This window comes from Artemia sp. Qi Xiang Cuo, chromosome 3 (assembly GCF_049724085.1).
Source record: "Artemia sp. Qi Xiang Cuo chromosome 3, ASM4972408v1, whole genome shotgun sequence".
Taxonomy (NCBI): Eukaryota; Metazoa; Arthropoda; class Branchiopoda; order Anostraca; family Artemiidae; genus Artemia; species Artemia sp. Qi Xiang Cuo.
The window spans coordinates 10,586,948-10,612,716 of record NC_142796.1 but is presented as its reverse complement, the minus strand read 5'-3'; the positions used below and the strand labels follow the sequence as shown (position 1 = coordinate 10,612,716).

The 25,769-nt window shown below is 34.9% G+C and overlaps 1 protein-coding gene across 2 annotated transcripts in view; it reads right to left on the bottom strand.

The window, feature by feature from the left end:
• LOC148953752 (spatacsin) overlaps positions 1-25,769 on the bottom strand; it is a 121,859-nt gene that overhangs the window by 71,953 nt on the left and 24,137 nt on the right. For both annotated transcript variants that reach the window (XM_089108467.1, XM_089108468.1), the window contains 5 exons: positions 22,663-22,828; positions 7,020-7,308; positions 5,154-5,301; positions 2,584-4,378; positions 468-647 (listed from right to left, as the gene is read on the bottom strand). In XM_089108467.1, coding sequence (XP_088964593.1) covers positions 468-647; positions 2,584-4,378; positions 5,154-5,301; positions 7,020-7,308; positions 22,663-22,828 — 2,578 coding nt within the window. The remainder of the gene's footprint in view (positions 1-467; positions 648-2,583; positions 4,379-5,153; positions 5,302-7,019; positions 7,309-22,662; positions 22,829-25,769) is intronic.

Genomic DNA, 25,769 nt, shown 5'->3' with positions numbered 1-25,769 from the left:
AGAAGATAAATAAAATTCAATAAAAGCCAAAAATTGGAAGAATTCAAACCAAAAACGTAATACCAAATGCGAGTCAAAAACATTGCATAGCCCCCCCCCCCCCAGTTGTTTTGTATCTTTTTGTATTCCTCTATTTGTCTTTGTAATTTTTTGGTCCCCCCCCCCTTCCCCAAGAAAAAATCTGGATACGGGATTTTGCTGCATTCTTAGAATTATGATGTTATAATGTTTAGTTCAGAAGAGAGAATAAACTGAAATATTTTTTCAAGTGAAAAGAAAATAAGGGATATTACTGAGGCGTCTTCCTTTTTTTTTTACAACGGCCTTTTTTTCATATAAGATTCGCGTACAGGGTGTGTGTGAGTATATAAAGATTCGCTCTCTCTATTAGTCTCACTAAGAAATAATGCGAATGACATCTAAAGGTAATCAGAAAATAACGTTGTTATTGTAGTATCAAAACTCACATGCTACTCTCCATTTTCTTAGAGCCCTTGTCACAATCCGTGAGAAATTTCAAAAAAGCAAATGTGGGTCTCCCATTTCTCAAGTAGTACATATAATCGAGGTTTGGTCGGCAACCATAATCTTTGCCAAGTTGAGGATCGGTAGTGCATGGGTATGAATCTGTTTCTACTTTGGCATATCTGAAATTGAAAAATAATGCGTCACCACCCTAAAAAGAAGCATGAAACAAGTTTTTCAGGAGAGGGGCCGAAAAAGGGGAAACCAGAATAATATATTTTTTGATAGCCTCGTCTTTCCATACTATGAAAAAAAGGAAAAATAAATGGGAAATACCTAGTATAGTGGTTTTAAAGTAATATTAAATTCCCATCCAATTATGTTTTGAGAGAATACATACAAAGTGGCTGGAAGAATAGCAATAGAAAGCTCTTTTAGAAAAGAAAGAATAAATAGTACGAATAGAAAGAAAAGAAGCAACAATAGGCAGCTACTTTTGGCTGGTGTTCCTGGCTGGTGCGTCTGAGTCTGGTACAGCAGGCGACAAGAAATCCGAGCTACTGTACAAATATCTATTTTCAATGCGTCACGTCGAACAATTTTTTTTCCCTACTGCCAAAGCAAAAATTGATTCCTATCATTACTCAGTTCTATCGAAAAATAAATTAATGAAACAAGTTAATCATTTTCCCGAACGTTGGGATCCAACTGCCGGAGAAATTCGAGCATAGTTAAAACCTTTTATCAAAAAAGAAAGCAAACATATTTTCGACATACATACATACTTTTATCAAAAAAGACATACATACTTTTATCAAAAAATAAATCAGACATACATATTTTCGACCTTTTTGAATGCTGAAACAAACATAGACTGCTGCTAGGACCTAGTTCTACCCGAAAAGACATTAAAATACATATTTTCAATGCACCACATCACAAACTTTTTGACAGCCAAAGCAAAAATCGAATCCTGTCAGAACGAAGTTTTATCCCCCCCCCCCCAAAAAAAAAATCATACATTCGCATATGTTGAATGAGTTACGTCAAACTTTTTGAAATACCAAAATCGAACTGGCGAGATGAAGTTAGACTTCTTTTGGGAGCAACTTTTGCCAGAAAAGAAATGAAACACCAAATATTTTTTCGACTGCCGAGAAAAAATCGACTCATTTCAGCACCTAGTTCTACCAGCCCCCTCCCCTTAAAAAAAACTATTTTGAATGCACCTCGTCAAATATTTTTGGCTGCCGAAGCAAAATCGACTCCTGTCAGGGCCAAGTTTTACCCAAAAGAATTCATATCTATGTTCAATGAGTCATGTTAAACATTTTTCTACCTGCCGAAATCCAAATTTCAAAACAAAGTTTGGCTTCTTTCATGAACTACTTTTGTCCAAAAATGATCTAAATGTACCCTTTTCAACTATTTTTGACAGCAAAAATAGACACCTGTCAGAGCCTAGTTCTACATGAAAAGAAATTATAGTAGCTATGTTCAATGCACCGAGTCAAACATCGTTTTGACTACCAAAACAAACAGTCACCCCTGTCAGGAGCAGGTTTTATCCAAAAAGAAATTAAACATATCTATGTTCAATGAGTCACGTCAAACGTTTTCCGCCAGCCAAAATCCAACTTCCAAAACTAGGTCCGACTTCTGTAAGGAAATACTTTTGCCTAAAAAGGAACCAAACATACCTGTTTTCGACTTTTTCAATTACCGAAGCAAAAATTGTCAGTAACTAGTTCTACCCAGAAAGAAATTAAAGCACCTATCTTGAATGTACCAGGTTTTACCCGAAAAGAAATGAAAAGACACGTACGTCAAATGAGCCATGTCAAACTTGCCTGCTGAAATCCAACTGCGGAAACAAAGTTCGAATTCTGTCAGTAGATACTTTTGCCTAAAAAGGAAATAAACATGCCAATTTTCGACTTTCTCGATTGCCGAAGTAAAAATCGTCCATATTAGCACCTACGTCTAGCCTAAAGGAAATTAAAATACCTATTTTCAATACGCCACTTTAAGTATTTCTCTGACATCCGAATCTGACTACCGAAGTGACGTTTGACTTAAATTGGGGTCTAGGTCTATGCGAAAAGAAAATGAACATACCTATTTTCAACGCGCCACGTAAAACTTTTTTCCAGGTCAATCGCAGTGGCCGATTTTAACAAATCATACATATTGCAATCATTTAAAGTTGGTGTTGCAACACACATGCGTGCTGTTCTTAAAATCGGAATTTCTTCAATTGCTCGATCCAAAAGCCGTTCATTAACGACAGTGCTTGAGGGATTACAAACATCTTCCAATAGGTATAATCCAACTACTTCCATTGGTTTTTCGTTCAATAAATCATTTAAGTCCATTTCTCTGGATTTTGCTTCTCTTTGAAGGTGTACCACAAGGGCATTGTAACAAAACAACGGGTTTTCTGGAAACTCTTCACCTCTTTTGAGTTTTAGAAACTCAATAAACCACTCAGGCTGAATTATGTCTGCATCTTTTATGTAAGATTCAACTTCTTCCGAAGTTAAGGAGTATCGTTTCATGTGATCAGTTAGTCCTTTTTCAGAGCTGTTCTGAACACAATAGCATACATATAGACGGTGAAATTCATCAGGGGTAGCAACTGCCGTGGGGAGGGTTAGCAAGCTCTCAATCTGAGCAAGAGACTCGGTTTTCTCCAATCTTTTCAGCAATAGCTTAACATCACTCATTTCTGCTTGGGTAAATACGCCATATTTTGCCAACTCGTTCATCAAGTCTTCCCTAAAATTTTCAGGCAAGAGCAAAACTTCTTCAATCATAGATGGTGTTAGTGGCCAATCTGGAAATTTTTTTATGGAGTTGCTCATCTCTGAATTGACAGACAATGCATATTCTTTTGCCCAGCTTTTTAAATCGCTGACACTATTTCTTTTTATTAAACATCTCCACAACACTTCAGGCTGTATACACTTAAGTAAACAAGGATCTTTTGAAAAACAAAACAGCTCCGTAACAAGTTCATCGAGTTCATGTCGCTTTAGTTTTTTTAACTGTTCAATAGTAATTTCCCCTTTCTTGAACAGTTTCTTTGCAATTACTAAATCATTTCCAGGGAAATTACTGAACACTATTTCAAGTTGATTCAGAATAACTAATGATGTTTCAAACATTTTGAGAACGCCCATCCCTCCAGACAGCTTCTTCAAACATTCAAATGGAAATTCACGTTTTCGTCGGCTATCAGCTTTCAAAAAACAATGTCTCACAACTGGTTCTAGATCAATATGTATAGCCTTTGCAATATTTTGAATCAATTCAAAATCTTTAGATTCACGAATAAGGCCACGAATCAAACTGAGTCCATAATCCTTAAAACCGTCAAATGTTAAAATTAATTCACGCTCCTTCTTCAAGAACACAGCACCCAAAGCTATTATGTCATTCATCAGTACGTCATCAATAATGTCATTTGTTTTCATGGTACGCCACTTGTCAATTCTTTGTTGCCCTAAATACAGTTCAGGTGTTTGAGATCTCGTCGACGATTGAGAAGTTGATCCACGCCTTTTACTTATTTTCGCCAAATATTCTTGCGATTTTTGTGCTAAAACTTCAATATCGAAACTGAAATCTAATAATATGGATATAAAGTCACATTGAAGTTTTGTAAAAGGGGACAATAAATGACGAGGAATTGACAACTCTTGATGTAAATAAATGATTTTGTCAAGGGCTTTTGAAACACTTTCCAGGGATGAGTTGGCTAAGGATGCATTAAATGCTTGTTTATTCAAATTCTCAAAGTTTATACGGATTGAGTCATGAAGAACCTCTAAAAGCTCTGAAATATGTTGTTTCTCTTGATTCAAACGTGAGGCATCTTCAGATTGCACGAATCTGCGGAATTCTTCTAAGGCTAAAAAAAATGTAATCATTACTAAGTGTTCTCTGAATTGGCGGGGTTACTCCGTATTTCCTCAAAAGATAACTTTGCTCTCCGAAATCACTTTAAAAGTTAACGTTCGTAAATATACGCGTGTTTCCGTTACTGTACGGTAACGAAAAGGATAGTATTTCATAATATATGCAATATCCTTCCTAATTCGGATCGAGAATCTAACTTGTTTAGCACATTCAAAGGACTTTTAAAGCTTTGGTAGTTTCTAGTTTATTTTTCGCTTATTATTCTTTGGAATTTCTTTCTCTATTATTATTATTATTATTACCAAATTGTACCAAGCTGAATAATTCTTCCAAAGATAAAATAATAATAATAAAATAAATCTAGTAATTACTAAGTGCTCCAAGAACTTGCAGAGTTGCTCCGAATTTCCTCAAAAGATAACTTAGCTCTCAGAAATCTCTTCAAAAGTTAACGTTCGTAATTACCCAAAAGTTTCCGTTATCTTTAAGAAAGTTCAGGGAAGCCCCTAAAATTCAGGATAGTGGAAGCATTGCCTTTAATTTACACTTTTTGTGTTCTTTTACTTAAATTAAATCAGCCGATAACACCAACATAAACTATGTAAATAACTCCTCGTGTTTTTGTTTTTCGTAATCTCCTTCAAGGAGATTTCAGAATCCACTTTTCTACTGGGAGAATTCGGGGAAGCTCTTATTAATTCGACGATACTGGAAGCACTGCTATTATTTATATACATAATCTAACATATCAACATTAAAAAGCTTACCGTATCTTAAGTCCAAAAATTTTTTGACGAAGACAAATTTTTCAGCTTTTATGGCTTTTCTCAAAAAAGCAACTGGCAAAGGCTGTGGACTCCATTTCCTTAAGAAGTCTATACATTTTTTCCCGTCATTCTCTGGTAAATTAAGAATCTGTAAATGAAGAAGGTTGTTATATTTAATATGCTATTATAATTAAAATAAAATACGAAAAGCAGGTCGTCTCCGAATTGGGTGGAAGAATATTATAAAGAAAGATTTAAGGGAAATGGGAACTTCCTTAGAGGGTGCAAAGAGGGAGGCTTTGAATAAATTGAGATGAAGGGGGAGCGTGGGTAGCTGTGTTGACCTCAGGCGGCTTGGTGCTGCAGTGAGTTGCTAGTAATTGAAGTATATTTAATAGTGTACATAAAAGAAAAAAGGAGAGAGGAGATATTTGTTAGAAGTATCCAATTCAGTGATGTAACCGGGTAAACCTGCAAAACGAATTCAACGCCCAGTAACTTCCTAAAAAAAAGCTCATAATCTTGACAAAGCCTTCTAAAATTGCGTGTAGTTTCCATGCGAATCACCGTTTTGTCTGCCTCCCCTCCCCACCCCTAAACCAACTTTTACATACGAGCTTGACATAAATTACAGTCAGATTCTGAGAGCTAAGACCAAATGCTTTCTATTTGTGGGAAATTTTAGAAGGTTGGAAAAAAAGCCATGGAAGACTTCTGGAAAATTAAAAGTAAAAATTTCTTTAGACACCCCCCCCCTGTTTTTAAACCCCTAAACTGATCGAAAAATGTTATCTTACATGGGAAGACTTTGCAAGTACATTTATAGCTCGTTTTGGCTAAATTTAATACAGTCTCATTAATACATGAGCAAAATTAACTTGTGGTATAGGCACAACAAAATAAAGAATAAAGGTAAAAATACACAAAAAAATTATAAAGCAAGTGGATAATAACACTGGAACGACATACAAACAACCGTAGAATGAAAATTAATGCACAAAAAATTTTGTACAACGAGGGGTCAGCAGAACAACGAGCAAAAGAAAAAAGGTAGAGAACCCAAAAAATTATAAAAATAGATCAATATGTTCGAAAATACTTGGAGAAAGTAAGGGTTAAAGACGGTCATTCTTTTTATCCGATGCGTGGAGAGAACGATGAAGATTTACTCCATCTTTTTGCTGATTGTGTAGAGTTGGGAGGCTTGAAAAAGGAAATATTTGGGATAGAAAAGGTGATAAGGGGTGGTTTGTTTGGGTTTTTGGAAAATAGAAATTTCATTAGAATAAAAAATTGCTATAGATTCATCCGTGAGGGTATGGCACATCGAAAAAAAATTTGAATAGTTGTACTTTTATATTTATCTATTTTTTTAGTGAGTATAAATTCTATTATATTCTTCTTATGTTGTTTGCCATGACCCGGCTGGGTTATTTCTTAGCAAATAAATATCACAAAATGTCATGAAGCAATTAAGAAACAAAAAAAGAATGAAAACATCCTTAGATTGAAAACTAGAGAAGGGAAGAACCAAATTAAAAAAAAAAACTACAAAATAAATAAAAGATAGTTTGAATTTTCTCCCAATTCTTTAAGAACGACTCCTGAAAGACAAGGGTCGTTTAATTAGAACAACAAGTAACTTCTTAAAAATGCCGATAAACTTTAGCGTAAAGAGCGAGGTGTTGAGGAGGGGGCCATCCCCCTCGTATACGTAAAAATTCATGTTAGTTTTAAGTTTCAATATTGGTCCTTACTTTCAGTTGAAAAAACTTGTTATTTTTTTTATTCAATTAGGTTCAAGGATCCGAATGAAAATCATAACTAGCATCTACTTTCCGTACCAAGCAAAAATAAAGAGCTTACCCTATCTAAAACAAAGCCTTCCTTTTCTCCAGTAACACCCAGGACCCGGAAACTGTCCTTCTTGTAAATAACATCCGGGTAATCACCAAGACCGGGGTAGACCACAATTGATAATTTATCAATCTGAGTTTCATAGAGTAATACGTTTCTATCAACATCATATATCCGATATAGACGAGCAGAAAGAACCTCTGAACTGAATAATACTGTCAATAGTCTTTCGTGGGGTTGTAATGATTCAACAAGAAACGATTTCTTTTGAATAATACGGTCAAATTTCATACTTCTCCTGAAAAATAAATCTAATTATATAATTGTTAAGCGTCAGTAATTCCTACCTAAATAGCGTTATGCTATTTGACGCTATATATACCGGAAACCCTATTTCCGCCCTCCCTTTATTAGTGGCTCTGGGCAAGGGTATCGAAAAATTCATATAAAAATTATAGAAATATTGTTTATGTAGACCTCCAATATCAAGATCATCCAAGTCCAACTTTCAAATTAAAGAAGTCTCCAGAGTAACTAAGCACTCATCTCCCGGTCAACAGGCCCCCCCACTCATTTAACTCCCATCCAACCACTAATTTTCAAACCTGAAAGCAACTATGGGTAAAATTCTAGGTGCTTTTCGCTATATTGGAAAGTAGTCGAATACTCTCGAAGATAGGGGTTGAAAAAACCTTCCCAGTGAATAGTTTAGACTCTGAAAGAATTTCTGAAAGTTTCATTCTCCTAATGCAACTATTTTATAAGATAGTACAAAATCCCTCAACTAGAACTTTACCCATTTGCGCAACGTTATACAACGGCTACCTGAAGCAGACAAATACAGGCAGAATGATTTTGACCTTCACAAGAGAGTCAAGATTACGTTTTTTCTTTTTTTCCTGTCGTCGGCTCTTTGGCTGCTAAATTATAAGTTAGTGATGTTCTGCATGTAATCATAGGCAGCGGAATAGCGCTGCCTAAGTAAAGAACGATGTGGGCAGAATGTATTGTTTATTTTTTGTTTCTTTGTTGGTTTCCTTTAGACCCCTGTAATTTACACCAAGTGTGTTGTCGTAGAAAATTCGACCAGGACCCATTTGATTTTTAGTTGAAAGGGCTAGCGTCTATTTAGCTGGCCGGAAGTTACGAAAAGGTAAATAACAACTCTTCCACGCCCACCATTTATCCAAACACATCCAATCAAAATTTAGAGATAGCCATTTTGTTCAAAGTAGTTAAAAGGTCCGGAAATTATACCTAAGATGATGACACTACCCCCAGAGCACTTAAAGCAATGGTTGTAAGCTATGTCCTGGGGGCATATAAGGTTTATATTGAAAGCTTTGTCGTAAAAACTTGAAAAAGGGCTCATTCGATTGGAAATTCAAAGGGCTAGTGCCCTTTTTAATAGTTAAAAGTGATTTGAGGGTACCTAATCCCCCTCTCATGTTCACCTTTTCCCCAAACACATCCAATCAAAATTTTTAGATAACCATTTTGTTCAACGAAGTTAAAAGTTTTAGAAATTAGTTCTTTGGGGATGATAACCCCCTCAGAGCCCTCGGGGCTCTGACCATTTCCCCAAACACATCCTATCAAAATTTTGAGATAGCCATTTTGTTCAGCGTAGTTGATTTCGACATAGAAATTATGTTTTTGAGGAGGAAAATCCCCCACAGCCCTCAGGGCAAGGGTTGTAAGTTATACCCTGGGGGCATATAAGGTTTTTATAGAAATCGTTGTCGTAGAAACTTCAAAAAATGCTCGTTTGATTGGAAATTCAAAGGACTAGAGCCCTTTGAAATAGTCGAAAGTGATTAGAGGGCAACTATCCCCCCTCTCACGCCCACCTTTTCCCCAAACACGTCCAATCAAAATTTTGAGATAGCCATTTTGTTAAATATTTGAAAATTCTTCAAATTAGATCTTTAAGGATAATACCCCCTCCCTCCCACAGCCGTCAGGACAGGGGTTGTAAGTAATGCCCTCGGGGCATATAAGTTTTGTTATAGACAGCGTTGACATAAAGAATTCGAAAGGTGTTCATTTGATTGGAAATTGAAATGCCTAGAGTCCTTTTTAATAGTCGAAAGTGATTGGAAGGCACCTATGCCTTCCCAAGGCCAAAACATAATTTGCACTTTACTGAAAAAAATACAAATGAATGTGCATTGTCAGTTTAATATACATATACTGATATTTAGTAATCACAATGTTAATATTATTTGATTTATTAAAGTTATAAAAGTAAAAACATTTATATTTTTTCAGTTAAGTGTAAGTTATGTTCTGGCCTTGGGTAGGCGTAAGGTTTTGATCCCTACTGATGTTAATTTCAACTCGTTTTGAGTTTGACTCGGTTATTTATTGTAATTTATGTTAGTTTTGGGTTTCATTTATTTATCGATGCTGATTTGTGGCAGTTTCACGCTTGGTAGATTATTTTATTTTTTCTCATTTTGGTTTAATGGAGTTCTTTACTTCTCTTTGAAAAACTTATTTTGTGGAAAAAGTTTTTTTTAATTAATAAGAATAAATAATGGTTTATTCAAGGGGAAGAAGGCTGAGATTTCTAAATTATCATATCTGGATAAAAAATCAAATGATTTGGTACTTATTTGGAATTTTTTTGAACACTGTTTCCACTCTGTGGAATGAAACAAAATATTTGTAAAATTCCTTTTATGACTTTCGACAGCAAAAGCAGATAGTAAGGTTGAATTCTGAGAAAGGATGATGAGATTTACCAAGCGGAAACGACTAAGCAACGCCCAAAATGCCCTACTATGTCTGATTAAAAATAATATTTTCTGAATCCTTCCTGATAATTCATATGTAGAAAAGGACTAACAAAATATTTTGAATTCTTCAAGGGATATGCTTCTGAATCCTTCTCCTGAATATTTTCTATTAACTTCTCCTGCTTCTGAATCCTGAATATTTTCTGAATCCTTCCTGATAATTCTTATGTAGAAAAGGACTAACAAAATATTTTGAATTCTTCAAGGGATATGCTTCTGAATCCTTCTCCTGAATATTTTCTATTAACTTCTCCTGCTTCTGAATCCTGAATATTTTCTGAATCCTTCCTGATAATTCTTATGTAGAAAAGGACTAACAAAATATTTTGAATTCTTCAAGGGATATGCTATAGACCGTAGTTTACTGGATATTTTCTAGATTACTCTTCTTTATTATTATGCTTGCCGACATTGTGCCTCTAAAAATATAATCCTCGTGGATCATACTCTAAAATAACCAATATAAAAATGCTTTATTACATGAAATCAACAAAGGCTCTGGTCAAGATGTATTCAGCGACCGAGATGTTCTTATTCATACCTATTTTAGGTTCAAAAACAAGTATATCGATTTTTCTCCCTGGTTTCAAGGGAGTGGGTCAGATACAATAGGTATTTAGTAGTCCCCAAATACTGTTAGGCATTTTTGTTATGGTCCAGATACTATTTAATCCTGTTTGAGCCTAATGTGGGGCGTAACTCCTTTCTTTTACTTCCCTGTGGTCCAAATATGAATTAATTCTATTACGGCCTAATATAGGGCGTAAACCGTTTTTTTAACCGCCATGTGGTCTGAACATGATCTAATCCTATTTCAGCCTAATATGGGGCGTAAATCATTATTTTTACCTCCCTGTGGTCAAATAATATTTAGTCTTATTTCAGCCTTCATCCTTCATTTTACCTTCCTGTGGTCCAAATATTACTTAATCATGTTCCAGCCTAGTGTGGGGCGTAACTACTTTCATTTACCGATTATTCTTACATCGATTTTTCTCCCCGGTTTCAAGGGAGTGGGTCAGATACAATAGGTATTTAGTAGTCCCCAAATACTGTTAGGCATTTTTGTTATGGTCCAGATACTATTTAATCCTGTTTGAGCCTAATGTGGGGCGTAACTCCTTTCTTTTACTTCCCTGTGGTCCAAATATGAATTAATTCTATTGCGGCCTAATATAGGGTGTAAATCGGTTTTTTTAACCGCCCTGTGGTCTGAAAATGATTTAATCCTATTTCAGCCTAATAAGGGGTGTAAATCATTATTTTTACCTCCCTGTGGTCAAATAATATTTAGTCTTATTTCAGCCTTCATCCTTCATTTTACCTTCCTGTGGTCCAAATATTACTTAATCATGTTCCAGCCTAGTGTGGGGCGTAACTACTTTCATTTACCGATTATTCTTACATCGATTTTTCTCCCCGGTTTCAAGGGAGTGGGTCAGATACAATAGGTATTTAGTAATCCCCAAATACTGTTAGGCATTTTTGTTATGATCCAGATACTATTTAATCCTGCTTGAGCCTAATGTGGGGCGTAACTCCTTTCTTTTACTTCCCTGTGGTCCAAATATGATTTAATCCTATTACGGCCTAATATAGGGCGTAAACCGTTTTTTTAACCGCCATGTGGTCTGAACATGATCTAATCCTATTTCAGCCTAATATGGGGCGTAAATCATTATTTGTACCTCCCTGTGGTCAAATAATATTTAGTCTTATTTCAGCCTTCATCCTTCATTTTACCTTCCTGTGGTCCAAATATTACTTAATCATGTTCCAGCCTAGTGTGGGGCGTAACTGCTTTCATTTACCGATTATTCTTACATCGATTTTTCTCCCCGGTTTCAAGGGAGTGGGTCAGATACAATAGGTATTTAGTAATCCCCAAATACTGTTAGGCATTTTTGTTATGATCCAGATACTATTTAATCCTGCTTGAGCCTAATGTGGGGCGTAACTCCTTTCTTTTACTTCCCTGTGGTCCAAATATGATTTAATCCTATTTCAGCCTAATAAGGGGTGTAAATTCTTTCTTTTACTTTCCCCCTGTGGTCAAATAGTCGAAGCCTAATAGTGGTCGAAGTATTACTTAATGCTATTTTAGCCCAATATATGGCGTACATCATTATTTTTACCTCCCTGTGGTCAAATAGTATTTAATCTTTTTTCAGCCTAATGGGGCGTAAATCCTTCCTTTTACCTTCCTGTGCTTAATCAGGTTTCAGCCTAATGTAGGGTGTAACAGAAATTATTCTATATAGGAGGGGTGCTGCCCCTTCCTCCTCCCCAATCTCCCCATTATGGAAGCTTTGGAGGATACTCAGTGGATTGGAAATTGAGAATTCTAGTCCTTTTTATTGGTTAAAAGTGATTGGACACCATACAGTCCCTATTCTAAAACTGTTTTTCATATCTAGTGCTTTTTTTTCCACCTCATGGCATCTGATTGACATTTGGAGGTACCTATTTTGTACTCTCTCTGTTGATGCTCAATTTTACGTGAGGGTGGTAATTTCCATAGCGACAGGGAGGAGTTATCTTGGAGGATTATCTGCTGTAGAATTTTTTGTAGAAAGGGAATGCTGGCCCACAATAAATTCTGAAAAGTGTTAATGGATCTGTTTTAGCAGTTTCTTCCTCAGAAGGGAACTTTTTAAAATTATGGGAACTAATTTTTAAGCTAATGTCGAAGTAAATCAATAAATTAGGCTAGACATTTTTACATTAGCTTTTACATTAGTTTTACAAGCTGATGTTGAAGTAAATCAATAAATTAGGCTAGACATTACCTTTACAAGCTAATGTTGAAGTAAATCAATAAATTAGGCTAGATATTACTTTTACATTGTTTTTTTTTACATTATTTTTACAAGCTAATGTTGAAGTAAATCAATAAATTAGGCTAGACATTAGTTTTACAAGCTGATGTTGAAGTAAATCAATAAATAAGGCTAGACATTAGTGTCACATCAGTTTTACAAGCTAATGTTGGAGTAAATCAATGAATTAGGCTAGAAATTAGTTTTACATTAGTTTTTTAAATTAGTTTTACAAGCTAATGTTGAAGTAAATCAATAAATAATTATAAACATTAGTTTCACAAGCTGATGTTGAAGTAAATCAATAAATTAGGCTAGACATTACCTTTACAAGCTAATGTTGAAGTAAATCAATAAATTAGGCTAGATATTAGTTTTATATTGTTTTTTTACATTAGTTTTACAAGCTAATGTTGAAGTAAATCAATAAATTAGGCTAGACATTAGTTTTACAAGCTGATGTTGAAGTAAATCAATAAATAAGGCTTGAGTGTAGTTTTATATTAGTTTTACAAGCTAATGTTGAAGCAAATCAATAAATTAGGCTAGAAATTAGTTTTACATTGGTTTTTTACATTAGTTTTGCAAACTAATGTTGAAGTAAATCAATAAATTAGGCTAGACATTAGTTTTACAAGCTGATGTTGAAGTAAATCAATAAATTAGGCTAGATATTAGTGTCACATTCGTTTTACAATCTAATGTTGAAGCAAATCAATAAATTTTGCAAGAAATTAGTTTTACATTAGTTTTATTATTATTTTTGAATACTAATGTTGAAGTAAATCAATAAATTAGGCTAGACATTAGTTTTACAAGCTAATGTTGAAGTAAATCAATAAATAAGGCTTGAGAGTAGTTTTATATTAGTTTTACAAGCTAATGTTGAAGTAAATCAATAAATTAGGCAAGACATTAGTTTTACATTAGTTTTAAAAGCTAATGTTGAAGTAATAAGTAAAATTGCATGGTGATGCAGAACACCATCGCAGGAGGATCCTCTATAGGAGAACAACTGCGGCAGGGCGTAAGATCTAGATATATGGACAACGGTCTCTGCAAAGGGCTGCCTCGACCCTTTTCGGGGTACCTGCAAGACTGAGGACCTTGCGGTCAACTCTAAACCCACTTAAGGAGTGGCGCCCCTCGAGGAAATTATAGCCTAGTAAACGACGCAGCATTCGCACGGGATTCTGATCAACGAACAATTCTTCTGGGCTTAATATGTTATGAAGGGCGTCTTCGGGCTGAAAAACCTCTTTATAGCTGATTTATCTACTATGGGCTGCCTCCCCGTAGTAGCAAAACATTTGTAGGCATAAATATATAATAAGTTGAAGCTAATAGGCTTGAGACCGTCTGTGCAGGATTTCGACTCTTGTTGATAGAAGAGCATCTTCAAGTGCTGAAAATCATGTTGTGACCAAGATGGGCCCAGGATTGCACAGAGCCTCCATTCATAGAGGTCCCAGGGACTTCTTGCTGTCCGGTTTTACGCCGGCTTAAGCACTTCGGTGTACACTTGAGAAGATATGTGATCCCCGTCCTGCACTGGTATCCGGGGTCATTGCTTTTCTTGAGGCCAAAATAATTTCAAAGATTTAAAGAACATGAAAATTGGAACTTGGAATGTTACGACGTTAAATAATGACCATCGTTTCGACATTTTGACTGCCGAATGGAAACGATTCGAAATGGACTTATTAGGAGTTTCAGAAACTCATCAGGGATAGGAAACATGAAATTAGGTGATATAAAATTTATTTACTCATGCAGTAAGGATGGGGTCCATAGACAGGGAGTAAGGTTCATTATGAATAAGGAAGCCATTAAATCCTATTTAAGCTGGAAAGGTATTAATAATAGAATACTAATTGCTCATTTTATGACTAAAAAGTTCAGGGTATCAGTTATAGTAGTATATGCCCCTGTAGAACCGATTGACTGAGATACTAGTGACTCAGACGAATTTAATTTAGAGTTACAAGAGCAAACAGACAGGGTCCCAGGTAGAAATATGATGTTTTTACTAGGAGATTTTAACGTCCGGTCGGTATAAATAGGGATAGATGGTATCCTAGCCTAGGCAAATTTGGTGTAGGAAAAGAAAACAGTAATGGATACAGACTTTCTCAATTTTATAGGTATAACAATCTAGTTATAACCAACACGGTGTTTGGTCATAAAATGGCTCATAAGTTAACATAGTATTCACGATGGTAAGACAGCAAACTATATTGATTATGTAATAGTAGACCGAAGACTGGCAGGATCAATACAGGATACTTGGGTATACAGGAGTGCTGTCATTGATGTTAAAAGTAAAGATCACCATCTAGTAGTGCCAAGGGTTAATTTAAAGCTCGAAATTCGAAAGGGTAACTACCTCCCGGGAAGTTATGATGTTGGTAAACTCTAGGATGAGAATTTGAGAGAAACTTTCTAGGAACAGTTGAATACTAACTTGAGAGTTTAAAATTTGATAATATGGAAGATGGTTGGAATAATTTTAGAAAAATAATTTGTGAAGTTGCTGAAGGTGTCTTAGGAAAGAAAGCTAGGACTGGAGCTAAGAATATTAGTGAAACACCTTTATGTTTAATAAAAAGGAGAAAGGACTTGTACAAGAATTATCTGAGTGACAGATAATATGAAAACAAAAGGAATGTAAAGAAAGTGGAGAAAGCATTAAAATATGAACTAAGGATGTGTTAAGTGGAGGCCATGGATAAAATTGCCGAGGATCTGGAAGATGCAGCTAGACGGCAGAATAGTACAATTTTGTACTGGCATGTTAATAAATTAAGAGGGGGTAGTCTAGTCAATCCAGACTTGGGCCAGTTAAAGATAGGAATGGGGCCACAATTAGTGATAAGGAAAGAATTAAAGAAAGAGGGGCAGAACATTTTGAGAATTTGATTAACCAAGATAGAGTTGCAGGAAAAGATATAGAGGAAAATGAAGAAGTTTGTGATACCTTGGATGTGAAGGAAGATTTGTTTTTTGAGGAAGAATTAGCGACAGTACTAAAAGGATTAAAGAATAATAAGGCTCCAGGTGCTGATAGGATGGTAAATGAGTTTCTTAAATACAGTGGCTCTGAGGTTAGAAATAAGTTACTAAAGATTATGATTATGATTTTTGAAAAATGGAAAGTGCCTAACGATTTTAGGAAAACCTTAATTAAGCCACTTTTTAAGAAAGGTGATTAAAAGTGAGTGTGGTAATTATCGAGGCATTAGTCTGGTCTCTGTAGGTAGCAAATTACTTAGTAATATGATACTTTTTAGACTGAGAGATGCTGTAGACAAAGTTTTAAGAGAAGAACAGTGCGGTTTTAGAAACGGTAGAGGATGTGTCGACCAAATTTTCAATCTTAGGTTAATAATTGAGTTTTAGAAACGGTGCAGTTTTAGAAACGGTAGAGGATGTGTCGACCAAATTTTCAATCTTAGGTTAATAATTGAGAAGCGCCTGAGTTGTCAAACACCGTTGGTCCTCAGTTTTATAGATTATGAGCAAGCGTTTGATTTTGTTGATAGAAGAGCTTTAGTAAAGGTTTTATCCTTGTATGGTATACCAGACAAATACATCAAAGTGATCAGTGCTATGTACGAGAATAACACTGCTGCGGTTAAGGTAGGAAATGAGGTTAGCAGCTGGTTTTGTATTAAATCAGGAGTTAAGCAGTGTTGTGTTAATCCCCCTTTATATGGATTATTTTGATGGAATCTGTCTTAAGGAGCAAAGGAAAGGCAATGGGAGACCACGGAATCAAATGGGGAGGAAAAAGTCTCCTTGACTTAGATTATGCTGATGATTTAAGCATCCTAGATGAAAATGTGAGCAAAATGAATGAAGTTTTAGAGTTTTTGCGAGTTCAGGGTGCTAGAATAGGTTTGAAAATTAATGTTAGGAAGACTAAGTCACTAAGGCTAGGAATAAGTGAAGATGAGAAAGTGACGTTGGGTAATGAAAAGATCGATCAGGTGGGCAGCTTCACTTATCTTGGTAGTACTATTAGTAAAGATGGTGGGAGTAGTGAAGATGTTAAAAGTAGAATAGCCAAAGCTCAGAGTGTTTTTTCACAGTTAAAAAAAGTTTCGAAGAATAGGAAGATAAGTTTGCAAACCAAGATTAGAATATTAGAAGCTACAGTGATGACAGTAGTCAGAACAAAGCAGTTCATGTTTTCTGGGGATGGTGCTAATTATAGCGACATAGTAACTTCATATTTTGGGATGTTAAATATTGGTTACAAGCTCACCAGTTGTTGACACTGGTATACGAATATTTGAATAATATTAAACCAGCTCATTTCATTAATATATGCATGTATGCAAGGTCATATCAAGGGAGGGTAGGTTTGGCCCTCCCCTTCCCGAAAAAAATTCTGTCCGACTCGTAAAAACGTAACAAAAATACATATAACCAAATTTTTGATCCGTTCTTAAAGTTTTTTGTACATACACCTCCCCCCCCCCCCCGAACAAAATTCTTGGGTACGGCCTTGCAAGTATGTATTTTTTTTCCCGTCATGCAGAGTATTAACTTGTAGAGTATAAAAATAAAGAGAAGAATAATGAACAAAACCTATATACCCGCTAATATATATTTTCTACCAACTCCCATAATTATTCATATCATACCAAAGGTGCGGGTAAACTAGTCTATGACAAAGGAAACACAGTAAGGTTTAGCTATATCTTTTACGGCAAATATGAGGTTTGACCAGAAAATACGGCGAATGAAATTTTTTTTACCAGCAATTGTTGATGTTACATCCATTTGAAGTAATAAATCCGATATTCTGATCCCTTGAGCTAACCGGTGTCGAGTTTCAGCAAGTTGTGACCAGCTTTGTCAACGCGGTACAATTGTACCATTTTTGGCACAATTTAGAGGTTCTGGTACAATGCGGTACATTTCGAATATTTTTAATACAATACAAATCTTCCTGTATATTTTGGTGTTACTTCTTCCTTTCTTACTCGAATATCTATTCAAGTTACGGTTTATCGAAAATGTTCTTCTTGTTTGGGCAAATATTTAACCAGCTGTTCAGACGTACCCTTACGGTACTATTTTATTCGGAAAACTGGTGCAGTTTGTTTTAAAGCGTTGACAACGTTGGTCAGTCAACTTCCAGAGCTAGTTGGATGAAGTCGTGTTTATTGTGTCTGTCGCACATCATAGATTCCGAACAACGCGTTAACGTTAAGTTTGTGTTAAATTACAGAAACGTGCCAAAGAGGCTCATGAAACGTTAAAATCCGTCTATGGCGATAATATGGTAATTCCAAAAGCTAGTTACAAGCGGTATGAACGATTTCAAAGCGGAAATGAATCAGTTGAAGACCAGAAACGGTCGGAACATCCTTCGAGCTAAAATTCAGACGAAAACCTTCAAAAAGTGGCAAAAATGCTTCGTTCAAACAGGCAATCGACTATTCAAGAGCTTTCTGAAGAACTCAACATCTCGTTCGCGTCCAAAGCATTTTAACTGATAATTTGTAACTGAGACAAGCGAGTTCATTTCCTCCTTCATCACGACAAAGCTCCGTGCCACACCTCGCTTCTACTCACCGGATTTAGCACCTTGTGACTGCTGGCTCTTCTCAAAAGTAAAAACCGTGAGAGAAAACTTTTTGACACTATTCCTGACATTGAGAGGGCCACAACACAGCAACTGAAGGCCCTTCCGAAAGAAGCCTTCCAAAGAGGTTTCTAATCGCAGATTCAACGTTGGAATAAATGCATCGCTAGCCAAGGAAAGTATTTTGAAGGAGATTAATTCAAATTTGATGTAAACTTATCACGTTATTCTTAATAAAATTATTCACCGTGTTTTTTTTATGACACCTAGACCTCTGGAAAAGCCTCCCGGACACATTAGGGATGGAAGAGGAGCATCATCATTTAAACAAAAGCTTATGAAATGACCTCTTGGTTCAGTGGCAGATCCAGTGAAGGGGCAAGAGGGGGGGGGGATGCGCGCCCTCTAACGTAGTCTAAAGTAGTGTAATGTACTTAATTACCACAAGTTCGCGTTAATTAAACTTGCTTCTTACGCAAGTTTATCGGATCAACCTATTTTGCGCCTTCCCCTAAAAAAATCCTGGATCCGCCCCTGTCTTGATATGACGCAGAATGAGAGCAGACCGACAACGTTGTCAATATTTTTTTTTGTTTGTTGATTTGTGTTATTTACTTAAATAGTTTGACCATTGTGCGCACATCAGTCCAGCGTCTAACAATGGTTATTTTTTTAATTACTTATTTGTTATTGCATGAATTGGAGAAAATCACGGTGATTGGTCCAGATATTTATTTTGAAAAAGCTTTTTTTGAAAGTCAAAGGAAAGTAAAGAGCTACGTTTAATTAAAGAACAGCGGATATAAAGTCAAACTATAATTCAAACTAAGGACAAACAGAAATCATAACCAATAAATAAATGAGTTCCAAACTAATAGAAATTACAACGAATAGTAAGGTCAAATTTGAAACTCAGAAACGAAAAAAAATCACCATAGTAACCAATATCATTAGAAAGAACTGAAGAAAGTAGACTGACTGTTTAATATATAATAATATTCGTCCTTGGACGTCTACATGATATAATATATATATATATATATATATATATATATATATATATATATATATATATATATATATATATATATATATATATATATATATATATATATATATATATATATATATATATATATATATATATATATATATATATATATATATATATATATATATATATATATATATATATATATATATATATACATCGGCTTATTAGTTTCTACTTTGAAAATTAAAGCAAATTATTCAGTCTTTTGCCAATTTTCGTCAACTAGTGAATAATAGTTAATATTTGTTTCTATTTGACTTGAATGACGATTTTACCATTTAAAACGATAGTAAAGATATTTCTGATTGGGTAGTTAAGATGAAATATTTCAAATTATTGAAACTTATCAAGAGTATCAGTCTAACACTGAGTACCAATATTTTCTGGTGTTGTATCAACATCGGGCAACAGTTTGGCGACTATATGGTTATAGCGACTAGATGGACAACAGTTTAGCAAATAATTTCAAAAATATTGAAATATTTGTCTGACTCGTAAAAACGTAAAAAAAGTGGATATAAACAAATTTTGTATGCGTTTTTTGAGTTTTTTTTGTAGCTCCCCCCCCCGAAATTTTTTTTAGTAAAAACTCCTCCGAAAAATAAATCCTGGGTACGGCCTTGCAGTAAACCATAGAAACGAAATGGGAAAAAAAAATCGAGTCCACTATAATGACAAACTCTCATCTCCAACAATTTTGCGAATTTTGATTATTTTTAATTAAATAATAGTTTTTAAATAAACAACAACAAATTTAGCGACTACTTTAGGGCAGTCGCTAAAATTAATAATGTATCTTTGTTGATTAGGTTTTTAATAATGTTTTTTATTGCCTAACAAAGTGATCCAAAAGTGCTGCTTTGATAATAAAATATTAAATTGGCAAATTTATTTCAAATTAAACCTCAGGCGGTTCTACAGAGGAAAAGAGCATCATGCCTCAACAAAACAAAATTCAGAAGAACCGTCACCAAAAACAAATATAACAACTGAAACAGAATGGTTTTACCCAATACTCAGGCAGGGCTTTCTAATATTAGTGAAAGTGTTTTTTTAATGGTACTGTCTATGCAGATTATTGTTTCGTCCAAAAGCTTTACAGCTTCTTCACTTTAATTCTGTTAAAAACTTAAGGGCTATATTAATCTTATTGAGATAAGACCAAAATGTCTTCAATTAACCTTTAGTACTATGGACAGTCCAAATAGATGCATTTCTTGCCACCTGGACACACTTTAGGTCTATTTAAACCTGAAATTCGACAGTTTTAAGATTTTTTCTTTTGGTTATTTTATGACAACGAAATTCTGAAAGCGAAACTAATTACTTAAATTTGACAATTCTTCTCACCTGTAAATATTCAAATATTAACAATCCTTCAATACCAAGAAAAATAACACATTCAAACGAAAGGCACATCTTCTTACGCTGTTTGGTGTCAAAGGTCGTATCCAGGAGGGAGGGGTAGAGTGTTTGCCTACCCCCATAAATGTTTTCCAACTCGTAAAAACGTAACAAAATTGCATATAAATAAGTATTTGAGGTGTTCTTACAGTTTTTACTATACCCCCTCCCCCTACAACAAAAATCCTGGATACGGCCCTGTTGGTGCCTTATATTTTTAGCTTTTTTGGCTGATTTTTCAACCATATTACTTCTTTTAATTTCGCACTCACTACTACCAAAAACTACATAAGAACCCTGTAAACTGAAAATTCTCCTGTAAATTGAAAATCTTCTTTTAATTTCGCACTCGCTACTACCAAAAACTACATAAGAACCCATTGAGAATTATTTCATTAATAATTTTATTCCCAATTTTCTGTATTTTAAGACATATATGGTTGTGTAAATGTCCATTGGCAAATCTATTCATAGATGCCATTGAAACCTCCGCTATAAACAGTTTTAGAATCTCCCCTTCTGGGGTAGGTTCATGGATGATGTGGTGTGCTTTTGGAAACATGGATTGGACTCCTTAGACCTATTTTGTAAGCATTTAAATAGTTTCGATGGTATTGTTAAATTTACAGCGGAAATTGAGGAAAATAATATAGGACATCCTCTGGATGTTTTATCATTCAAAAGGGATCTCCAATTTATTTTCTTGATTTATAGAAAACCAACAAAAAATGATTGGTATTTAAAGTTTCATTATTGTTACTCTATGTTATTAAAAAGGGGGTTGTAATTTCACTAGTGGATAAAGCCTATAGAATGTGCTCCCAAGAATTTCTGGATTTGAAACTGCTATGTTTGAGGGATATTTTGTTTTGTAATAGTTATCCAAATAAATTCATTGACAAAATAATTGAAAATAGATGGGTTAAAAATGGTAGTAGGGTAATTGGGGTTTCCCAGTCTTTAGATTTAGATGCATCAAAAAGTTTTATTTTATTACCATATGTACCTGGTTTGGGAGAGAAACTTTCACGGGTTTTACGTAAATTTGGTATTGATACATGCTTCCAATCGTTGAGGCCAATGGGTAGTTTTTTTAGTTCTGGTAAGGATTCACCTCGGGGAAATTTAGTAAGTGGGGTGTATAAAATTCCGTGTTCTTGTCGGAAGTTCTATATTCGTAGGACTCACCAACAATTTGCTAAAAGGTTTATTGAACACCGAAATTCAATAGAAAAAACCCTACAATTAAGCAAGCCTCAAGAAACTTTCGTTTCAGCTTTAGCAGAGCATATTTGGCTTCAACCAGATCATTTTGTAAAATTCGATGAAGCCTTAGCTATTTCTAATGATAAGGGTTACACCCAATGGGCGAGGGAAGCCATAGAAATTAAAAAACGTATGTTTGCTAACCTTTCCACAAATAGGGACAGGTAGTTTAAATATTGACCCAATTTATGATAACCTTCTAAAGAGTGAATCAACAGTCAATAAGGGAGTTAAGATTTTAAATAATCACCAAGGGACTATTTTACCTGCTAAACCAAAACGATTTGCTTCAGTACTGGCTAATAAAAGGATTATTTCGCAACAAAGTAATAAAATTAATTTAAGGTTTTTTTATTTTTTCCTCAGTTATTCTGGGGTCATCTCTGAAGTAACCATTTATTAGCATCTTTTCCCTACGTGGATCATTTTGCGCAACTTTCACATTTTTTTTTTTTTTTTTTTGGTGGTGGTTTTATTGGTTTTTAGTTTTATCTTGTTTTTTTTTTTTTTTAATCCTGTTCTTCTTGTGTTTCTTTCGTGCTGAAGACGCCTTGTTTGTATACAGGCGAAATATCCGCGTTGTTTTGTTGTTTTCTTTTCCCTCCACTGCCCACAGTCTCGTTTTTGTTTTTTTTTTAGATTTTTCTCTTTTTTGGTTTTGTCATGGCTGGCCAGTTCGGCTTAAGATCTTTGATTTAACCTATGCTATTACCTGGACTTGAGGGGTTGATACATAATGAAGACTGAGTCTTTGGCAGCCAAGGCAAGTAGAGAATCATCACAGCTTACAGATAAGTATGCAAAAACAGTTTCTTTTTTCAGTTCTTTGCCAAATTCAATATACTGCTCTATTGATCCAGTTACAAGATTACAAACATCTAAAAAAAGAATAAGTTCAAATATTTCAAAAATAATTGCAAAAGAAATCAGCACAACAACAACAAGACTGAGCAGCACAAAAATAAGCTGCACTTATAAGCCGTGCGAACACAACTGGCAGTTGTTAAGCGATAGCAGCGTTAAAGTATGAGCGGCAGACACTCCTGCTCCATTCTATCATGGTTCAGAGAATGAAAGCAGAAAGCGTCAAATTAATGAATCCTTCACAAAGGAAAGAGATGAGACAAAAACTTCAGTTAAATTACACAATAATTTTCGATAAATGATTAAAAAACATCGATAAAAGACTAGCGGCAAATCAGATATTCAATTTTACCTGGCGCCACGAATTTAGTGTAAAAAATTAGTTTTTAAGTTTTAAGCCGCGATGCTAACTGATTAAGCGTGAAATTAAAATTCAGTTATTAAATAATTAGTTATTATAAGTTAATAAAATTAAGTTATCATAAGTTATAAATAACTAGTTATAATAATAAGTTATTAAATATAATTAAAATTAAGCTGTCGAGGAACTAAAATACTTGGTTTGTGTTTCAACTGTTTGAAGTAGAAAAGAAATTCATACTTATTTACTCCAAATTGATTTGTTATCCAATATTCGTTCAAATTCTATTAAAATATCTTTTAAAAACTTTAGCGCAGTTTACCCCGACTTTTATAGTTTGCATTCACAGCTCTATTTTTTTGTACTGAAAAGGACCTCCCCCCCCCCCCCTCTACTACATGTATTTGCGTAAAGCATATGTCGTGCTGTTACCGTCTGAATTTTAGGTAGTGGTTCAGCTACTTGACGCGGTAGCGGTTGGTGCGAAGGGAGATGTTCAGGGAGGGGGGATTTCACGAAGCCGTGGATTTGTCAAAATACCGACACCAAATTTAAAACAAAGTTCATTTCGGCGTGCCTAAAGTGTTGTAAGGGAAAATAAATTTAAAAGGGAGCAGCAGGGGACTTATGGGGATTTAAAAACTACCAAAAGAGCTCTGTTGTATTGGATCCTTTCCAAGCGGTCCTTCTGACCTGAAGTCAGGCTAGAATGCCAAATGGGACAAGCATATTCTACGAGCGGTCGGATAAACGTAAGGAGAATAGGCACTAGGGGGGGGTGGGGGGGTTGTTGAGTCACTTTAACAAGCAAGGAGTTTTAAAGATAGGACACCCAGGTTTGCCCGTTTTATCATCTCCTGTGTCTGTTCTCCCACCTCAGGTTATCCGTGAGATATATTCCAAGAACTTTGATGTCCCTGACGCTGCAGCGGAGGAAGCGGAAACAGTCTGCGGAGGAAGAGATGAGCTGTCCCTGAGAAAAGAAAAAGTTAATTAAAGAGCAATTTTTCGCGATTGACGACCATGTTTTCCCCCTTCCCTTGCCGGGACAAACCCCCCATGATTTTATCCACCTTACTGAAAGCACTCTTTTCATCCAGCTCCACCACTGATAAATCATCAACCAACTTCAAGCAATCCCACTCATCCTTTGCCAACTTATTTACTATATCCAAAAAGAGTAGAGAACCTAAAATTGTTCCCTAAGGAACTCCAAAGTAGCTTAGTTGTATATATTTAATTCAGTTCTACACATTTATAGCTCCATATTTACATACATTTATATCTACATTTCGCTCTATATCTAAGTTTAAAGCTCTATACACTTTATAGAACTATACTAGCTGTGTACAAGTTTTAATACAGCTCTATACATTTAATAGCTATACTATATACATTGAATACAGCTCTATAGATTTACAGCTCTATATTTACATATATTTATATCTATATTTACAGCTCTATACATTCATAGCTCAAAATTTACATGCATTCAAAGCTATATTTAGCTCTATATATAGCTGAATATCTACAGTTATAGCTCTATACATTTAATAAACCTCTACGCATTTAATATTTACTTTTACCAGGAATAACAAAGACCAGCTTGTCAATGATATAATAATGTAATCATAACATAATAATAATATAACAATCATTTTATACTATTATTTTACATATACTAATGTATCATTATTATATTATTGCTAATATGACACTAATTTTTTTTTGAATTATAACATATTATAGGCCTATTATAAAGTTTGTGTTCATTATATTATGCAAAAATATTTAGATCAAAACAAGTTTTTTTGTGTGTTTATCTATTTTACGAGTATCATTAACGATTACTGCTATTTTGTACTTTTTTATTTTTTAATTTCACACTGTCCCCTTTTCTTTTCTTTTATGGACTCTCAATTTCCTTCTTATAGCCCAGCATCCTATCACTGCTCTTTGGGAGGAAATTACATGTCCCAACTAGACCATTATATAATTTTCGTGATAAATTCAGTTGGCAAAGAAGAAGAAACTGTGTTCATAGCGATGAAGCAAGTGCTGGCAGTGAAGAGAGAACATTCTTCAACACCATCATCATCACCATCATCAAACCATCGAGAATCAGAGAGGAAATGGAGATATACAAAGGGGGCTTTATCCTTGGTCATACGTCTACTACTAAAAACTTACTGCAGAATCGAACCGCCTGGGGCCAACGAAGCTGAGCCCTCTTTTCCTCCGCCCGAGTCTATTCAATGTTTCACTCTTTACCCCCTCCTATGAATTTCCAATTTTATTTACTTTTTCTTATAGCCTTTTCCCACACCATTCAGAGAAGATTTGCTTTTCGTTTGGCTCAAGATGGATGGCCAAAAAAGCTCCATATTTGCAAATCTTTCATCCCACATCTAAAAACGCAGGCAGCCATCCCGCAGCCGCAGCCAGGCAGCAGCCTTTGTTTTGTTATAACCCTAAGAAGTGAGATTTCATACTGCTTATTGTTTCATATACGGTTTTTGATATACTGTATAGAGGTGCTGTGACAAAAAGATACACTGTTGTGTATACAGTAAACGCATAAATGAAAATATGTT